The sequence below is a fragment of the Primulina huaijiensis genome, chromosome 6, assembly GCF_012295235.1.
Source record: "Primulina huaijiensis isolate GDHJ02 chromosome 6, ASM1229523v2, whole genome shotgun sequence".
Lineage (NCBI taxonomy): Eukaryota > Viridiplantae > Streptophyta > Magnoliopsida > Lamiales > Gesneriaceae > Primulina > Primulina huaijiensis.
The window spans coordinates 13,036,481-13,056,942 of record NC_133311.1 but is presented as its reverse complement, the minus strand read 5'-3'; the positions used below and the strand labels follow the sequence as shown (position 1 = coordinate 13,056,942).

Genomic DNA, 20,462 nt, shown 5'->3' with positions numbered 1-20,462 from the left:
CACTGTGTTGGGCGCTCGGGCGGTCAAAAATTACCGCCCTAGCGCGGACCATGCTGTCCAAGACGAAAAATCCAGAACCAGTGGCGCTCGGGCGGTCATTTCTTACCGCTCGGGCGCCGCTCTGCGCATAGCCATATCAAAGATCGCTTCCGAAACGCCTCTTCCCTTCATAATTAGGAAAAGTGGTACACATGAAAGTTGTAGCTCTATGTCTTGGCTTGCATCTCCAATTGGCCTCATGTCATTTGAAGGTTTGAGTAAAAAGTTATGCTCAATCTCCCAACATGTGTCACTCGAGGAACGACGATACACACGACACACTTCGGGGCGCTTTTGGCTTATCTTCCACAATGATTTGAACAAAACTTAAAACATGAAAGTTATAGATTTATATCTTATCTTTCAAATGAAAGTAGCCTCACATCATTTGGATCACAATACAAAACATTATGCTAAAAACCACAACTACTGCCACAGTTTCATACCGTTTCAGCACTTCCATTACCTATTTGGCACAATAGCAACTTTCTATTCTACCCATCCATTCTCCGTTTCATTCTATATCATTCAATGCCATTCATATCATATCTTGAAGCCATAAACCATCACCATTACATCACATATCCCAAAAGATCATCATAATAAACCATAAAATAAATAATGAACATACTTAATCATAATCATTAAATAATATCATATGCATATAAATGTCTGGGCGTTACAAATATGCTATTCAAATGGGCTATGGATCAAATAGACTTGGGCGAGCACAAGATGGAGCCTGTTGTCAGGGCCTTGTTTGGATTAACAGGACACATTGTTAATCCCATTGGAATGTTCAATTTACCTCTCTTTCTTTGGGTATGAGACAATAGGAAGACACAAATTGTTAGACTTATCATAATGGAGGCTCTCTCCATCTACAATATAATCATGGGAAGACCTGTCAAGACCACCTTCATGGCAGTAGCTTTAGCCATGTACCAGAAGATTAATTTCCTTGTTGAAAGATCATTAGGATAAGTTAAGTGTGACCATAAAATAGCTCAGAAGTGTTATGTCGAATAATTCTGTGTAGAACAGAAGGTAGTTAAAACCAAGAAAGAGAGTCAGCCTGAAAAACGATAACACAGTCATTTGAATCTGATCGATGAAGCAACCCAAGTCATTACGGAAGAAGATCGTGAGAAAGTTATCATATATTCCCCATGTGGCATGGTCAGGATTGCCTAAAATCTAACTTAACCGATCAGGGGTCGGCTACTCGAATTCCTCAGAAATAATAAGGATGTTTTCGATTGATCGACCTCAGATCTCACAAGGGTCAAGAGGGAGGTCATGTAGCACAGGTTGAATGTATTGAATGATTGTCGCCCTGTTGTTCAAAAAAAAATTTAAAAAAAAAGTAACTTTGAGCCGGAAAAAGATGATGTAATACGGGAGAATGTGGAATAATTATTGAAAGGAGGGCACATTCAAGAAGTGTAATTCTTGAGCTGGTTATTCAATGTAGTTCTCATGTCCAAGTCTTCAGGAAGTGGAAGATGTACATAGATTTCTGAGACCTCAAGTTGGCCTATCTAAGGCATTGTTACCTACTTCCCTGAATCGAACAGTTTGTTAATTCTACCGTCAGACATGAGTTCTTATGTTTTCTTGATGCATGCCAAGGGTAACACCAAATCCCTTTGGACGATCGAGCAGGACATGGAAAAAGTGAGCTTCATCACATCATATGGGACTTTCTATTATGTTTTCACGCATTTTTGGCCTCAAAAATGTCAGGGCTATTTACCAAAAGCTCATGGACAAGGTTTTCAAGAATCAGATCGACAGAAAAGTGGAAGTATCTGTAGAGTACATATTTGTTAAAGCTATGGCATCAAATGAGCTTATCAATGATCTAGAGGAAACCTTCTGAAAAATACAAATAGATGTTAAATCCGAGTAAATGCACTTTTGGGGTACATAATGGCAAGTTGTTGGGACATATTATTACTCAACGAGACATTGAAGCTAACCCAAAGAAATTTCATGCTTTAGATACCATGGGATCTTCCCAAAATATCCATAAAGTACAGAAGTGTACTGGGAGGATTGCAACCCTATCAAGATTCATATCTTGATTAGTCGACTGGAGTCTCCCAGTCTTTAAGATTCTCCAAAAAGCTTCGAGTTTTAAGAGGAATGTAGAAAGTGAGTAAGTTTTTCAATAGTTGAAATCTTATATAGGAGGGTTACCCGTCCTCAACAAACCTACCAAGGTGAAGAGTTATTTGTTTACTTGGCAGTACTAGCTCAAGCCACAAGCTCGGTATTGGTCAGAAAAGAGGGTCTGGTTCATCAACCCGTCTATTTTGTTAGTCACACCATGAAAGGGCCCGAGCTGAACTAAAATTCTCAAAAAAAACCCAGCTCTAGCCTTGCTGCCTTGGTCATTACAGCTTGGAAATTGAAGTCATGTTTCATGTCACACCTTATTATCGTGCTCACCAAGAATACTTAGGTAGACTTGTATCCTATCCGGATGCCTCCGAGAGATTGATTAAATGGGTAACCAAGCTTAGTGAATATGATATCAAGTTTGAGCGCAAGACTGCCATAAAATCTAAAACTATGGCTGACTTCTTAGCGGAAATAGTTCAAACAGAAGAGGAAGAATAGTGGAATATTTTTGTGGATGGCTCTTCTTGTCATATTGGGACTGGGGTCAGTGTATGAGGACCTTTTGTGGAGGCCAAAAGTCGCTCAAAAAACTTGTGTTACTTGAGCTATTCGTTACTCGGATTCCCAGCTGACGATTCAGCAGAACAATGGAAGGTCTGAGGCGAAAAATGACAAGATGGTCAGATATGCACAAGTCCTCAATATAGCTCGAGAAGCCTTTGCTGAGCTCATCATAAAACTTATCTTCCCGACAAAAAAGGAAAATGAGATCAATTAGCCAACAAGGATAGCTCTCTTGGCCATTCCCTCAGCTCGGATGTTATCGGGCTGGAACTTTTTTCTCATATTGAGTATGTAAAAGAATTCATGATAGAAATAAATTAACAAGATTGGAGGTATGTCCTTTAATAGTATTTACAATATGGAGTTCTGCCAAGTGATCAGAAAAAAGAACGGGAAATCAAGAGAAGAGCTTTGCACTTTCAATTATTCATTATATCATCTATAATTTAACTGTTAAATTTAATAGTAGGGACTATTTTTGTGATATTTATTAAAAATTAGAGACCAAAAATATTTATAAAATATTATAAACTAAAAATATATTTTATTGCATTATTGTTCTTGTATGTACATTCCTAAAAAATTGTATAAATAAAAAATTATCTTTAAAAAATATTTAGATTTGAATATACAATTTTTTTAAAAATAAAAAAGTTAAAATTATTTTTTTAGAAAATTATATTTTTGATTCTATAATTTGTACATATTTTATTTTCTAGGCTGGTTGTCGTTCAAATTACGATATTAATCCAATAATTTGTATTTTTCAATTTTTTCACTTGAATGATGACAACCTGACACGACGTCGAAAGATGATGACGTTACATCAAAAATTGATGATATGTAACCTAAAATTATTGACTTGGTGTTGGATATTAATAACCTTTTGAAAAAATACAAATTAACATACTAAATCGTGAATTGACCAAAAACATGATAGAACACATAAAACGTGTAAACTAAGGATAAAAATATAACTTCCCTAATTTATTCACGTATGCCTCGTAATATCTATAATTGCAGTTTATTATTAGTTAACCAACCACTATATATCTCTCTTCCTCCATTCACAAAAATTCACAAAAAAAATAAACCATAAGAAGTTTATAAATTGAGCAAAAGATGGTAGATGCTAAAATTTTTATAGTGAAATGATAATTAAATAGCTCATATAGTGAGCTTTGGACCATATCAATTTTATTTAAAGGAGATGTATATATAAAGTGGGTTTCAAATGATTTTTGGCTTTCCAAAATGTCAAATAAACTTTACTTTTTTGAAAGGTCAAATAACATTTGTTTTTCTATAAGATCACATGGCATTTAGTTTTCTTAAAGGTTAAATAACATTTTATTTCTGAAAATGTCAAATAATCTCTGACATTCTGAAAGGTTAACATTTTTCCTATATATATGCATACACTCCTCATTTTCAAGTGAATAACTTGAAAGAACTTTCAGAACTTTCTTATTTTTTTCTGTGACTGCTATTTCTTTTAAATTGTGATATAGTTCAGGTACTGTTCATTTCGCCTATATCAAACTTTGTGCTAATTTGTTGCAGGTATTATCGTTGTATCCTGTGAAACAATTATCAACAGTGAACCTCAGAGCACAGTAGGAGAGAAGAATATGTTTTAAGGAAAATGTAACATATTACAAGTGCAGTTTGATTTCGTTTTCTTTTAACTTTATTTATGTAGGATGGATATGCATTGATTCAAATATTATATGAAGATTAATTTTTTATTATTAATTTTATTGTAATTTACAATTTTTAACACCAGTTTATCCATAATAAATATTTCAAATATTATCCCCATTTCACCCAAAAAACTTAAAAAATATTCTATTTTCAAAATATTCATTACTTGATTTGTGTTTCAGATAGGCTACTGGTTCGAATAACTCGAATGGGCCAAAGGTCACTTTTTTCCTATGGATGCCAGTGAACCATGCTGACAAAACTGAGAAATTTGACGGCTCATATTTCAAGATGTGACAACAAAAGATGTTTTTCTATCTCACAACCTTGAACCTGGCAAGGTTTCTAACTGAGGATGCTCCCAAACCTGCTGAAGGCGAGGGAGATATGCAAACTGCTATTGCTGTTGATGCATCAAACCATTCTAATTTTTGTGTAGAAATTATGTAATGAATGACCTTTCTGATTCACTATATAACAGGTTTAGTGAAAATAAAATGGATCGAGGCTTGTGGAAGTATATGTATAAGAAATATAAAACCGAAAATGTTGGGGCCAAGAATTTATCATTGGCCGATTCTTGGACTACAAAATGCTGGATTCCAAAACAGTGATCATTCAGGTTAAAGCAAAGTGATGTTGCATGATATTCAAGCGGAGGGCATGGCGTTGAACTTTTCAAGTGGTAGCCATTATTGAAAAACTGCCTCAAGATTGGAAACCTCCGGCTTGGTAATATTTCAACAATTATATGAAACATAAACGGAAGGTCAATCTTTCTCTGGCTAAAGCTCACATCTTCAAGCATAGATAGACCTCGAAAGTCAAGGAATTGACTGGATCGGATGGTATCAGTGCCAGGGACCCAAGAAAAATGCATTCAAGAAGAAATTTATAGAAAAATTCTTCAACTATGGTGGTTCGGTTCACAGGGCTTCTATATGCAAGAAACCAAATAAAAAAGGAGATAAATATGGTGGACGACATGTCTCAATATATTTCTCTTATGAATCTATATGTTGTTATTTCTGAAGTGAACTTCAGGGGTTCAAACCCACGTGAGTGGTGGATTGGTACTGGTGTCACTCACTACGTGTGCTCCGATAAGGAGATATTTGCTAATCTTGTGATGAATTCGAGAATGGTGAAAGGTGTACATGGGAAACTCTGCTACATCGGATATCAAGGATAAAGGAAATATGATATTGAAAGTGACTTCTAGGGAAGAACTGACTCTCAACAACATGTTGTATGTGCTGAAAATTCGAAATAATTTGGTGTCTGGTTCGCTTATGAATAAGCACGGCTTTTGCATTGTTTTTTATTCATACAAAGTTTTTCTATAAAAATGTGAATTTTTTTTGGAAAGGGTTATGTTAATGATGGCTTGTTTAAACTCAATGTCACATTCTATATTGATAAAAAAAAAAAAACGCACACACATCTGCAAAACTTGTGTTGAAGTAAAACTAACAAGATCATCTTCTCAAACTATTAAAAGAAATAGTGAGCCCCTTGATTTAATTCATTTGGATATTTGTGATTTCAAAAGAGTGCAAACACGTGGTAGAAATAAATATTTAATTACTTTTATTTATGATAACACAAAATTTTGTTATGTGTCTTCTTAAAAATACAGATGAAGCCATAGATAAGTTTGCAATTTGCAAATGTGAAGTTGAAAATCAACTTAACAAAAAAATTAATGTGCTGAAAAGTGATCATGGAGGTGAATATGAATCACCATTTGTTGAGTTTTGTGCTCATGGAATAATACATGAAAAAATTACACATTTTTCTACTCATCTAAAATGGCTTTACAGAAAGAAAAAATCGTTTTTTGAAAGAAATGATGAATGCATTGTTGTTGAGTTCTGGTTTACCACAAAATATGTGGGATGGAGCTGTTTTAACAACAAATTATCTTTTAAAATAAGGTGCCTCGAAATAAATAAGATAAAAGTTCATATGAGTTATGAAAAGGAAGAATACCTTCTTATCAATACTTGCGAGTGTGGGTGTGTCTTGCCAAAGTGACAGTACCTGCTCCGAAGAAGGTAAAAATAAGACTAAAAATTGTTGATTACATTTTCATTGGATATGCACATAGTAGTGGCCCTTACCATTTTCTTGTGCATGAATCTCAAACACCTGATATCTACAAGAATACGATAATGGAATCAAGAAATGTCTTTTTCTTTTAACATATGTTTTCATACAATTCTAAGAAATAATCAAGTTCTTCTAAAGATTATATGAGACAATGGAAAAAGAACAAGAGATTCATAATGAGGTTGAACCCCATAGCAAAAGAGTTAGGGTAAAAAAAATCATTGGTTCTGGATTTTATTACTTTCATGTTAGAAAATGAACCTCAAAACTTTAAAGAGACGGTGAATTTGCTGAGGGACCTCAATGGAAAGAAGCAATTATTTCCAAAATTGAATACATTTGTAAAACCATACATGAGAACTAGTGGATCTTCCTCCATGAAGCAAATCACTAGGCTACAAATGGATTTTAAACGAAAAATGTAATCAGATGGAACAATAGTTAAGTATAAAGCTGGATTGGTAATCAAGGGTCCTCGTCAACATGAAAGGCTTGACTACTTTGACATTTATTATCTGGTAATGAGAATAACATCAATTCGAGTGATACTTGCAATTGTCCCCTTGCAAAATATTGAAGTACACCAAATTGATGTAAAAAAATATTTTTAATGAACATTTAGAAGAAGAAATTTACATGGAACAATCTAAAAAATTTTCTGCACCTGGGACAGAAACAATGTTTGTAAATTGGTGAAATCTTTGTATGACTTAAAACAAGCATCAAAACAATAGCACGGAAATTTTGATAGAGTCGTGACAAAAATTGGATTTAAGGTCAATGAGTGTGATAAATGTGTACATGTTAAAGACACTAACTATGTTATTTTATATATTTACGTAGATGACATGCTTATCATTACGAGCAATGACAAAATGATTAAATCCACAAAGAAGTTGTTGAACTCAAGATTTGATAAGAATGACATGGGATTAGCTTATGTGATTCCTGATATTAAAATCCACATAATATCATGAGGGATTCTTCTAAGCTAGAATCATTATGTTGACAAATTTTTTGAGAAATTCAACAAAGATGATTCTGCATGGCTAGAACTCTAATAGATATGAGTCAATATCTATCGAAGAATCAAAGTGAGATTGTGTCTCAATTAGAATACTCTTGGATCATTGGAAGTCTAATGTACTTAATGAGTTGTACAAAACCAAACATCGCTTATGTAGTCATCAAATTGAGTAGATTCGCAAGTAATCTAAGAACTAAACTTTGGAAAGCAATCGTGAGATTGCTAAGGTACTTGAGGTATACTCATGATTATGGAATGCACTACACCATATATTCTGCTGTAATTGAAGGATACAATAATGCGAACTGGATATCTTATATGAAAGACTCAAAGTCTACTAGTGAATTTGTATTCACACTAGGAGGTACAACAATTGCATAAAAATATTCTAACCAGAATGTAATAGCTAGATTTACTATAGAATCTGAATTTATAGCCCTCGAAAAATGTGTTGAAGAGGTTGAATTGATACGAATATTCTTAGAAAATATTCCTAGTTGGGAAAAACTCATGTCAACTATATGTATTCATTGTGTTGGAATTATAATTTTGGAGTTTGACAAATTGAACGTGAAAAGATTGAAAAACTGATCAAGACAACTGAAGTTAACTGAACTGAAGATGTGTAACTGGTAGTTTCCTGAACTGAAGATTAATGCACAAATTATTAAAGACAACTGAACTGTTCACAGCTAACTGAAGTTGTGTAGTTACACAATCATATACGAAGTTAACAAGTTAGCAAGAACTCTACGTATATTCATTCTAAGTTAAAAGCTCTCAAAAGCTCACATTTATCATATATATTCATAGCTTTCAGGCTTTATTTTGAGCTTAAGCACAAACATTCATTGTTGTAATATTCGATATTTTAGAGATCAGTTGTGCTTAGAAATTACATAAGTCGAGTACTGATAAAATTGTATTGATACTAAGAGTTTCAGTTTTGGCAGTGTTAAGTCCAAACTGAAGTGGGTTTGTACAAAGTGTCGTATAGATCAAAGCTTTTTAGTGAATATATTATCTTCGATATAGAAGTGGTGACGTAAAAGCGTTTGAAGTCTCCGAACATCCACAAATCTTGCGTTCTTTATTCTTATTTTTATTCTATCTGTCATTCAGTTTATTTACGCACTTTCATTAGTTAACTGATTGACATTGACAACAATAAAGAGTTGTTGATTATGTAAGACGACTCTCAACTGGACTTATCGTTGTTGATTATGTAAAGTCAAATGATAATCTAGTGGATCAGCTAACTAATGGGTTAAATAAAGAGTTGGTTGTGAATTCATAAAAGGGAATGAGACTGAAGCCTATAGAACACATTTATGCGAAGGAAAACCCAACATATTCTGACTGGAGATTCTAAGAACTAGGTTCAATGGGACAATCTAATTGCATTGATTTGGTGAATCAATGGGGGAGTTATCTCTTGTCCATTCCTAAGGTGAAACAATGAATTTGGAGGATAAACATATGATTTTTAATGATTCTTATGTGTCAGTAATTGAGTGGAATAATATAGATTGTGCTTTATTTAGAATCAGCTACGTGGGAGAGAATTGGGACCGCTTCGAAGAAATTGTGAAGCTCAATTCTAGACCCTCTTGCAGAACCAGACATGTGTTAATGGTATAAAAAATACAATCACGAGAACTGAACTATATCAGGGAGAATCTTGTGTGAATTATTTCTTAATTTACATAAAATGCATAATAATTCAAGGACATCAACTCTACTGTCAGCTAGTAAATAAAAGTACTTTCACAAGGGAAGGTTCAAAGGGTCACTCATACCTATCATATTCTGTCACTACTATTTCTTCTATACCGTAAAAAGTTTAGATACTATTCAATTCGTATGTGTCAGATTTTGTGCCAAGTTGTTGCGAGTATCACTGTTGTATCCTGTAAAACAATCGTCCACAGTGAACCTCAAAGCACCGTGTGAAAGGACGAATACGTTTTAAAGAAGCTATAACATATTATAGGGATCGATTTGGTTTCGTTTTCTTTTAATTTTATCTATGTCAGATTGATACATATTAATTCAAATTTTATATGAAGTTTAATTATTTTATTATTAATAATATTGTAATTTACAATTGTATGGCAAATTCATCCATATCATTTCAAATATTCCCCATTTCCCCCAACAGTAGCTGCATGAGTAAACGCCAACTGCTTGTATGTGACACTTCTCTCTTCGTTTCTTCTTCGATTCTTAGTACCTTCCCCTTGTTGTCTATGCTTTAAACCAACCCTTTAGATATTTTTCCTCTTCGGTATCCACGACTATAGTATCTGCTACCTTGTCTTGTTCCTGGATTTTTTTCCTCAGGTATCACCACAAAAACTCCTGCTGCTTAAAATGGCCGCTTGTGATGTAATTAAAGATCGTGTTTTTTGGTTTCGTTTCCCCCAAGGACTGTGGTCGAATTTATTGTCTGCATTGGTTGACTACTTGTCTTGTACTAATTGCTTGCTGATATATGGGATTTGGAATTAAAGTTATTCAAATTATGATATTCTTGGTGGGTTTTCGCCCTTATTTTCTTCTTGTTTGTTTAGTTTAGATTGGATTGCGTGATTGGATCTTGTTTTCTTCCTGTGCTTTTTGCTAGTCCAAGAATGGTAGCAGGGCTATGGGGTTTACTTGTAGTTCTTGAAAATTGGATGATTTTGTTTTTTTTTTTTTTTTTTTTTTTTTTTTTTTTTTTTTTTTNTGTTGGCTTCATGAGTCTTTTAGCTGCACTTCATGGCTAATTTTAGCTTTTTGTGTCATTCTTCCACCGTTATGTCTTTATAATTTGGACAGTCAGCTACTATGATACTAACTGTGGTTTATTGTCTTCAAGGCTTTCTGTGTAGACAATGATCGCTAAAACGAAATTAAAGGTGTGTAAAATTTGAGAGCTGACACTGAATGATAGATGGCTCTGTGTCTTATTTTAGGCACGTTATTTTCCAAATTTACCTTCCTTTCTGTTATCACGTGTTACATGTAAAAAGGGTGAAATCTTTGTGGCGTGGTAGTTAAGCGGATCAAAATTTATTTATTTTTATTTCAAGCTGTGTGAGAATAAAAGTCTTGCTGTAAATTCCCTGAAGATGTCATAAATTGAAAATTGTTCTCTTCATTTCTCAAAGTATATTATACAGTTATGCTATGATGAACTTTGGAGAAACAATGAATGGGCATGTAAAATAAAATGAGGACAACTGTGTCGTACCACCATATGAGGCTGGCTGGCTGCATTTGTTTTTATTTCCTTCTTTTTAGCTCATTCCTTGTACTCATCGTATTTTTTACATTTCATGGGATATTTGCTGAATTATTGGCTTGTGTGTTAGGAGCACAGGCATTAAGATGGTGAGCATCCGGAGGCGCAAACTCTTAGGTCTATGCTCTGGTATTTAAAGTTAAGACAGTTGTTATTAGTGATGAAGTTTATTATGTGAATATTTGGTTGGCGATACATTATCATGCATCTACCTTCTTGAATTGTTCTGTATAATTCATTTAATTGTCCATTCCAGAACTTTATGTTAAAGTGCAATCTTTTTGGATACTTTGCATGATCGTTCAGGGAGAAGTTCTTTCTTGGCTCCACTGCCCCAAGTTGCCGAGCTTGGAAAAAAATTTGAAAACTCCGTGGAGAACACAAAGTCTGTCGGCAGTTATGGTCTGTCTACGAATGGCTGCTACATCCCAGGAGAAGTTAGCATCTCTGAGTTCTATCTGTGTGATTCTATATGTTATCTATCGTACGATTTGCCCGTATGCGGGAAATATGGAACCATAGTCCTTTAGAGTTTAAATTACTATCACAACAATGTTTGAATGTATATGATTTCTTTTGTCCACGGTAAACATTGACTGTCTTGCATCTACTATTAGAAGCTTCTCTCCTTTTAAATTGTGAAGTCTCTTTAGTAAGAGGAACTTTGAAGTACTAAGCATGTTCAGACACATGCAAGATTGATTTTTTACTTTGACCGCCCATCGGTGACCTTGAACAAGAATCCTGTCTTAATTCCCTACCATCTTTTGATGAGATGCTGTAACATTGTAGAATGCTTTGCTCCCGTGTGGTTGATGTTTTTGGAAGGAAGAGCATTTTTGTATGTGTGAGTTGGTTTAAAACTGACTAGCCCTGCTTGCTTATGAAGGTAAATGTGTAGAATCTTTTGGTATAAACTCTAACAGCTTATGTTGTCTCTCTCTCTCTCCCCGTTTGTTTGGTGGATAAAGAATCATCGCCGCATCACCAGTTTTAGTTATTCTTATCATGTTTACCTATAATATAGAGTCTTAATTACAAGGAAAATTTCATCTTCCTTTCTGGTAAACTTTACTGTCGAAAGATCATCCTCTCCTTTATCTGTGGATCATTTTTAATATGTGGCGTGTGCTATTTCATTCAAGATAAGCCTGACATAATTTTTTGACTAACGACTTCCATAGAGAAAAACATGTGTATACATCTCTTCCAGTTCCAATGTTATATTTCCTGCATTCTCAAATTCATGCTCTATAATTTTGTTTGCATGCTTTATGTAATAAATTAAAGATTTTCATTTTGAAAACTGCTAGGAAACCACCTTGGAAGATGGGCCTGGTAAATCAAATGTGTCTGCATCAAGTCCATTGCAAGACAACATCTTTCAATACTCCTCTGGTTCATTTCGTTCTTTTTTTCTCCTTTGTTGTTTATGTCTCCTCCTTGCAGTCTTGTTTCTACTAAGAACTTCTTGCCAGTAATAGTGTAAAGTGTGAACCCCATTGTTGAGTTGTTATAGGATAACTTAAGACATTTTTCGTTTAAAATCTTTGTTCGCATGCACATTGTCAGTTAAGAACTTATTGATTGTCTGTTCGAATTCCACTCTTTTTACGAATGAACAAATTGGTAACGCATCTTTTTTCTGAAGGGTGAGTGTGATTCAGTGTAGTCACTTAACATCTAAATGAAATTAACCAACAATTAAAAGCAGTAGAAAACCCTTATTCAGGTCTGGAAACTTTACGAGCATATGCCAGTTGCCTGATGGTTTCGGGATTAACTTCAACATTAGACAAATACAGTGGAGACTTTGGATCTCATTTGCGTCCCACCTTCAACAACTTTTGTACCTCTTTTCTGATAATCTTGTCTTTCTCGGGTTTTAAGACGTTTATCCAATCATAATACTCAGAATTAGCTGAAGTATATCCTTGTCTTTGTATGTTTTAGAGAAATTGACAGGTTTGATGGATTTTGTCTGTTCACATATTTAAACATTTTGACATGTTCTTACATTCACAATTCCTTCTTTTTTAGGTGCATAAGTTCAATATTTTAACGGGATTATGAGTAAATACAGATATATTAGATGTTCTCAGCATCTTATAATTGATTTGATCCATCAATTTTCAATATTCTAGAGGTTAAACGCAGAAAGCGTCATAAGAGAAAACAAGTTGAAAACCAAGAACCATGCATCATGCGAGGTGTCTATTTCAAGAATTCTAAATGGCAGGCTGCAATTAAAGTTGACAAGAAACAGATCCATTTGGGTACTGTTGGCTCTCAAGAAGAAGCTGCTCGGTTATACGACAGGTAACTTTACTGGTTTTCTAAATGTTTGAGAATTAATTAGAGTTTTATTTGACTTAAGTTTTTTCATTTGCCCATCAATATTTGGTCTCATTAACTTTCACTTGCTGCTCCTCTCTGTTTTACAAAACTGAGTATCTCAATTTGCTAATTAAGTCAAGTGGGATCACAGTTTGGTGCCAGAACCCGCTTTCCGATGAAAAAATTACATTTTAAGTTACTTTTTATCACCAACCCCCATAAAATTTGTCTTCTGACCTCCGCTAATAATATTCGATATCATGTTAATTCTTAACTCTTGCCTTTGTTCCAATGTATACGCTTGTGTTTGTAATAACTTCCAGTCTCTTAGTCAAAATGTGACAGTTTTTTCCAAAACTCACAGGGCTGCATTCATGTGTGGAAGGGAACCCAACTTCGAGCTATCAGAGGAGGAAAAGCAACAGCTTAGAAAATTTAAATGGGATGAGTTTCTAGCTTTTACTCGTTTAACAATAACCAACAAGAGTGAGGAGTCTTAATCTTAAAAATCATATGCACACGTTTATTATCTTTTATTTTTTGACATGTTTTTACTTTATCTACAGAAAGTCAGAGAACTACCCCTGGCTCTCAAAGAAAATTGCAAAACAACGAATTGGAGGGTGGTGAGCAAGGACACAGCAGTGTTTCTGCTTCGGATGATGATGCATCAGTCCCTTGAATTTTGCTTCATTTTTTTCGCAAGTCACACGGGGCGGATAATCCTTTTTATTCAATTTATAAGTTATAAATGTCCCCTATTTGGGCAGATAATGTTCGAAGGGACAACCAAAATGGTATGTCTCATTCGGTGTTATACTTAATTTGTTCGACCTTACCATACTCTTAAGATAATGCCACTTATACATTTGAATCAGTTGTTTTTCAGAAGTGCCTAGAATGAGTTTGTCTCAGCCCCAAATGGTCGCAACCTTTGTGTTGTTTCTTGAGACATTTGGCCTCAAAATACCAACTTGAATACAATTTTTAACTCTGTTCCGTTTATGACAAGTGCTTTGGGCACTCTCTTTCCACAAGAAAGCAGTTTTTCATATTAAATGATATTGGTCGATAAAGGTGAAACTGAATTCTGTCAGTCTCATGGGTTCCAGAAAAGGGAAGACTTAAAACTTGCAAATTTATGGTGGTATAATTGCAATGACACAAAAACCTGTAAACTTATCCAGGCATCTTATTCTTGAATAATAGGTGCCAGAAAGCACAACACCACCCCATGAAAAGTTGTTTGGTAAAACAAATTCATTCAACTACATAGATACACCGTAAATATAAATAAGCACCAAGGGCCTTCTGTAGTTCAGCAGTTTCTATAGGACATGACTGAAATACAGAACAAGAACATTGTAGGAATAACTTTTTATTGACTTGTTGCAGTTCCAAACTTGAGATTACATCATACCTTGAACCACTTTTAAAGTTTTCGGGTAAAAAGCTCCGAAAACAAAAATCCCAGAATTTCCCCTACTACGGAACTACAAATCAGCAGCAAAATACCACAAATCGGGAATGAATAAAAAATAAAATAAACCGTCGACCAAAATTCTGGTTTGATCGCTTATCAGGAGAGAATCTCCATGCACGGCATATATTGTTGGGAGTATGCTTCCCTTTATATTTTATATCGGATCTACAAATATATTGTTTACATCCATTCAAGCAAAAATAATGATTGATATACACCATTTTGTAAGCTCTTCTTCAAACTCCGTAGCAAAATCCTCTTTGTATGCCAAGATAATCCAAACCATCCGAAGAAGCTATAATTTCCACGCTCAAATACTCCCTTTGTTCCACGTGCATGAACCTTTGGAAACAGAGTTGAACTCCATTTGTTCATGCAACTTAATCAGAGAGTAATATGGCGACCAACAATACGACGACATCCTGTTGTTTCTTCCTCTTTGAATGCAGTCTTGCCTGTCAAACACTTCATAGGCCATCAGTTGATTAATGTCTGCATTATAACCAAAAGATCATTCCGAAATGTGACAGATGGAAATATCAAGATACATTAAACTTTGGTCACTACAATAGACACAACACTTAGACAATTACCTCTTATTGGTACACAAAAATCAGTAAATATAAACTCAAAAAATTACAAGATAACACATACTCGATACATACACAAGTGAGAGAACAATGGAATTATTTGACCGTACACGAATCCTGTTTTTTTTAACTTCAATTTTGTCACTGAAAAGAAGCTTGATACACTTTTCTCAGCCACAATAAACGAAGATAGATAGGGAATTTTTTTTATCAAGTGAAAGAGGCAGAACATAGCAGAATGGACTCAAAACAGAGGAATATTACTGTTAAGCTGCACTTACGAATGCACCTTTTATCCATCTAGGCCGACCCAGACTTTGACCACATACAATCAGCTTTGACACAACAATTGTTTTATCAACACCAACATAACCATTACCTTGAGGCATAGCATTTGTTGGGCAAATATATCAATAATGTAAGCTATCACTGAACTGTGTAATGGTCAATAAAAACTTTTGTGAAGGTGTGGTGTTAAAGATAACTGGAAGATTTCAGAAGCTGTAACCATGAATCATTATCAATAGTTATCAGATCCAGTCAAGAGAATAATCAGGAAGGAGCAACAGGGCCGAAGATAATCATGTTACAAGACTAAGAATCAGATTACAGACAATTCCCGTTCAGGCTGTGTTATAGAAGTGATTCTTACATATTAAAAGTACAAAAATTAAATAAATGTTCAAAAGAAATGGGGGAGACTATCCCCAATTTGATCAGCATCCTTAGTTAAAGTCCAATTAAACCCCTTCAAATAGAAGCCAAATTAAACCCTTTCAAATAGAAGAAATAGAAGACACAAGGAGGTGAAAATTGAAAGCGTACTTCAGATGTAATTAATGCTGTCAGTTTGGTCAATATTCTTTCCCAAATATTTTACAGAGGAAGAGGTGCGGAGGATAAAACTATCTCTGCTCTATGATGTACATGACCGTGAAAATGTAGAACAAATCCAAAATGAAGAAATGGCATACAGTAGGAATTCACAGTTTCATATCATCCATGAAACCGCAGATAATTGATTATGACTAAATTGACAGACTATGGACCTGGTTCCTAACTTGAGTTTAAACAAGGAATAGATTTGCAACCATAATGACATAAATATTTTGGTATGAAAATATTAGACTCCAGTTTTAACAGAGCAAAACGAAGCCCATAAAAAATGATCTTATTAATAATTTAAACCCCGCAAGAGTCAAGAAGGTGCACCTCTAAAATTAAACACAAGATGTAGGATGCAATTCACATGGCAAATTTATAGATGATCATAAAAATATCTTCTTAAACCGCGGTAACTACAGTCTTCTAATTAGTCATTAAATACGAAATGTACTATAGATGTCCAGACAAACTGGGTGGCATAATTTCAAAGCAGCTGAAAAACATCACATTGCGTAGAAGAGTGAGTTCGAAGTGTATGCAATGCACATGAAAAAGTACCAAATATGCGAACGTCACCTGTTTGAATGGAAAATAAAACAAATATGTCATTGCTATTGAATATTATATCATTTTTTATATAAGAAATTGTACTAACCATTATAATTTATAATTCTCATATGATTTTGCATTTTGTTATCTGCCTAGGCTCAGTTGGCACCTTCCTTGTTGCAAGTAAATGAATATAATTCAAAGTTCAAACTCCAGCATTTTAAAGAGAGAAAATTTTCCATTGCTGTGACTGTCACAACATACTTCTGAAAACATTAGTTGGTTGCGACCTTCTAACATGCTCCATATTGTCTACTGTGTCATGTAAGAACTATGATCAATTCGACTGTAAACAGAGTATATACATCTAATAAACCCTGAAATAAAAACCCCTACATTTGATAAATCCCAAAAGAAATAAAGTATTGCAAGAGGTCCAGAAAATTCAAATTGGGCTCGCACATACAGTCACCACCTTAGGCAAGACATACCATGCCATGAAACTTAGTAATCGCAGACATGCAAGCACGATAAATCAACATAATTGGCAGAGGGCGTGGATGTTTCAATCTCCTGAAATAAGATCCAAAGAAAACAATGCAATTTTTATACCTGGCCAACACCCACCTTCAAGCTTCTCTATTCTCGACTTCTACACAAGAATCCCAAATTCCAGTGGAGAGGTGTCTAAAACTGAGAATGGAGAATTCTATTTCCACTTTCCGATAGACTGTAATGAGGGTACTTAAAGTGGACTGACAGACCGCCTAATTGGAGATATAAACAACTCTGGTACTAAGCAGAACTCTTCAGGATTGAGAAGTACATGCATAACAGAATGTCCCACGTAATCAGAGTTAGCATTTACAGAATTTTTTCCAATCATGAAGCTTGCGAGGACATGTTACTCAACTCACAGGAATTCATAACAAGCTCGATTGTAGTGCAGCAGCAACATAGGACTCTTCTAATTCTTTCCATGCAGTAGTCGGTGTGACAAGTTATCATGGAGAAATAACATCAATGGTTGATTAATAACTCAACAACTTGGCTATCCGGACTTTCAACTTAAATTTTTGAACATCCCTCTTGGAGCCTGTAAGAGTAAGACCTTTAATAACAGCCCTTTTGTCTGATCTAAGTATTTGCAGACCAGCTTTAATGCAAGATAGCAAGAGTTCAGAAGCCAATCGGTACCTCCGAGCCTTGCAAAGATTGTGTACCAAGGAAGAGTAGGTAAAGGAATCCTTTACATCCATTGAGTGAAAAACTTGCAGTGCATAATCTATGTGGCCAAGTTTACAAAGAGTATCAATAAAACAATTAAAAGCTACCAAGCAATAGAATCCCATTGTTTTCAAATGGTTTAGATGCCTCTCAGCACCAGAAATATTTCCCGCCTTGCAAAGTCCATCTATCAAGATGGTATGGGTGTATATATCACATTCCAGACCACTCTCTTCTGCCGCATTCAATAAGTTGTAGGCATTTTCTAGTTTACCTGACTTACAATGCATATTAATTAAGGTGTTATATGATGCGATATCAAGCTGGTACCCGATCTTAATCATGAGAGCAACGTACTTACTGGCTTCCTGGGTCCTGCCCCACTTTAGCAAAGCTCCAACCACTGTACAGTACGAAAATAAATCATATGCATACCCTTTATTCTTCATTTCCGAAAAGATTTCAAGTCCTTCCCTGAGGTTCTTACGCTTAAAACAGCATTTCATCACTGTGGTATAGGTAATAGCATTAGGGGAACAACCTGATTGTCTAAGCTCCTCGAAAAGCTTCATCGTGTCTTTCCACTTTTCTGACTTGCATAGACCATTGATAAGAATATTGTATGTCATTATCTCAGGAACACATCCACCACGCTGCAAATTCCTAAATAAAATTAGTGCATTCTTTATATACCCATTCCTGCATAGTCCATTTATCATAATGTTGTACGTAGTTTGACATGGATATATATTATGGAGGAGAATATCATGGAAAACCCTGTATGCTTCATCTGGTTTTCCGTATTTGAAAAGGCAGTGGATCAATATGTTATAAGTCCATACATCAGGAATAATTCCCATTTCAAGCATCTCTTCAAACATATCAAAACATTTAGACACTGTGTGCCCCCTGGTGGCACCAGCCATCAATGAATTATATGTAACAACATTTGGAGACACCCCAGCTTCCTTCATTCTGTAAATAACAGAGTAACCAGCTTCAAACCCAACAATACGAGAATACCCCATGATCAGAGTATTGTAAGTCACAACATCTGGTACCACCCCCAATCTAATGCCATCGATTATAGCAGCTTCTGCTTTCTCTAGTTGCTTTGTTCTACAGAGGGAAGCTATCGAAATGTTCAACAGCTTAGTTGATAATCTAACAAACATTATCACGCCACATCACACCCAACATCAGAGACCCAAACCTGGCACCAGGAAAAAAAAAAGTGGTGTCATCTTTCTAAGCTCTATCACATAATCTCAAGCTTCAAGATCATAATTACCTAATACACCAAAATCGAAGACTTCCATTTTAGCAACAGAAAAATCAGACTATTACGAAATCATTCCGAAATCCCACCCATAAATTATACTCATTAGGCATTGCGAAAATCAAAAGTGATGAAATTTCCACAATTCTAAGTTCGTTTGAGTAAAACAAAAACAAAAATTAAATAAAATCAGAATTAAAAAAAAACTCGCCTTTCATCCCAAAATCCAATTCAATGCTGCCCCACATAGTGCTGCCAAACTGTAGAAATGCGAGGTGAAGTAGAACAGAAGTAATTGAAAGTCGCGTTGGAGAGCAAACTTACTGGACTTTCAATTACTTCTGTAAACACAGATTCATTGCAGCACTGGCTTAGGGTTTTCTTACAAATAACCCAAAATTTATGAAAGTAAAATAAATCATTAGGGCACCTAATTTTCAATTATTTTCTTAATTTAACCTTCGTTTATATATTCATAAAATAAATAAATATATACACTAACAATAATTTTTTTTTAAAATATGCGAGCAAATAATTTGATTAAAAAAACAGTGCTTTTAAATTACCTTATTTAAAAAATATATATATTTAGTGTCTACGTTTTTATAAGATAATATGATTAATTCTAAAAAAATATTTCTTTTAATTTATTTAAAAAAATAAGGAGATATCGGATAAAAAATTAAAAAAATAAAGCATAACTTGATTTAAAATAAAAATAAAAACGAAGTGGGACGTATTCAACTATGAGATTTAATGATTTTTTTAAATGATAGATTTTTATCGACTTTTATAGAATCTCACAGGTTTATAAACAGAATTTCATGAACTTTTGTAGACTTTTTGTAAGATTTTTATAGAGATTTGTAAATTTTTTTATTAATGGTACAAATTTTGTACTTTAATAAATAAATATTTTTTTAAATTTCTTTGAGCTAGTAATTATTTGATATAAATAACATCTCTACTTTAAAATAAATTTTATAATGTAAATAAATTTAATTATTTAAAAATTAAATCTATTTAATATATTTAAAAAATTACAATCAAATTTAACAAAATCAAAATTTCAATTCTCTGTGTATTCAATATACATAAATAATTAATCAATTCGCAAGGGAATGATGTAACAACCCAAAATTAAACTTAGGTCAAAATAAAGTACTTATTAATCCTTAAACCCAACTAAATTTCTTAAATCTGTGCAACGTCCCAAGCTCGCAAAGTCCTCCAAGAGCTTATAGATGGGCAAG

The 20,462-nt window shown here is 34.3% G+C and overlaps 2 protein-coding genes across 11 annotated transcripts; one reads left to right on the top strand and one right to left on the bottom strand.

Annotated features, from left to right (window-relative positions):
* The first annotated feature begins 9,710 nt into the window (after positions 1-9,710).
* LOC140979494 (ethylene-responsive transcription factor-like protein At4g13040) lies at positions 9,711-14,070 on the top strand. Of its 5 annotated transcripts, none has more exons than XM_073444907.1 (7): positions 9,711-9,916; positions 10,930-10,988; positions 11,166-11,296; positions 12,173-12,257; positions 13,004-13,178; positions 13,561-13,682; positions 13,763-14,070. In XM_073444907.1, the coding sequence occupies exons 2-7, from the start codon at positions 10,946-10,948 to the stop codon at positions 13,876-13,878; spliced, it is 672 nt and encodes a 223-aa protein (XP_073301008.1). In that variant the 5' UTR covers positions 9,711-9,916; positions 10,930-10,945; the 3' UTR covers positions 13,879-14,070. The 5 variants fall into 5 exon arrangements, with proteins under 5 accessions (XP_073301008.1, XP_073301010.1, XP_073301011.1 ...); XM_073444909.1 differs by having other exon boundaries at positions 9,741-9,762; XM_073444910.1 differs by having other exon boundaries at positions 9,769-9,916; positions 10,938-10,988.
* Positions 14,071-14,735: 665 nt separating this feature from the next.
* Positions 14,736-19,616, bottom strand: LOC140979493 (uncharacterized). Of its 6 annotated transcripts, XR_012175751.1 has the most exons (4): positions 19,421-19,616; positions 17,621-19,143; positions 17,331-17,510; positions 14,736-15,171 (listed from the first exon to the last, which is right to left on the bottom strand). XR_012175751.1 is itself a non-coding variant. In XM_073444906.1 (2 exons), exon 2 carries the CDS (start codon positions 19,103-19,105, stop codon positions 17,735-17,737), a length of 1,371 nt encoding a protein of 456 aa, XP_073301007.1. In that variant the 5' UTR covers positions 19,106-19,143; positions 19,421-19,616; the 3' UTR covers positions 15,655-17,734. The 6 variants fall into 6 exon arrangements, 1 of the variants encoding a protein (XP_073301007.1); XR_012175748.1 differs by having other exon boundaries at positions 17,316-19,143; XR_012175749.1 differs by having other exon boundaries at positions 17,331-19,143.
* Between the last annotated feature and the right edge of the window lie 846 nt (positions 19,617-20,462).

Bases quoted from the DNA above. Each gene is read 5' to 3' on its own strand.
- LOC140979494 (XM_073444907.1), top strand. From the start codon at position 10,946: ATGGTGAGCATCCGGAGGCGCAAACTCTTAGGTCTATGCTCTG. The intron at 10,989-11,165 runs GTATTTAAAGTT...ATGATCGTTCAG, and splicing joins ACTCTTAGGTCTATGCTCTG to GGAGAAGTTCTTTCTTGGCT. The intron at 12,258-13,003 runs GTTCATTTCGTT...TCAATATTCTAG, and splicing joins CATCTTTCAATACTCCTCTG to AGGTTAAACGCAGAAAGCGT.
- LOC140979493 (XM_073444906.1), bottom strand. From the start codon at position 19,105: ATGTTTGTTAGATTATCAACTAAGCTGTTGAACATTTCGATAGCTTCC.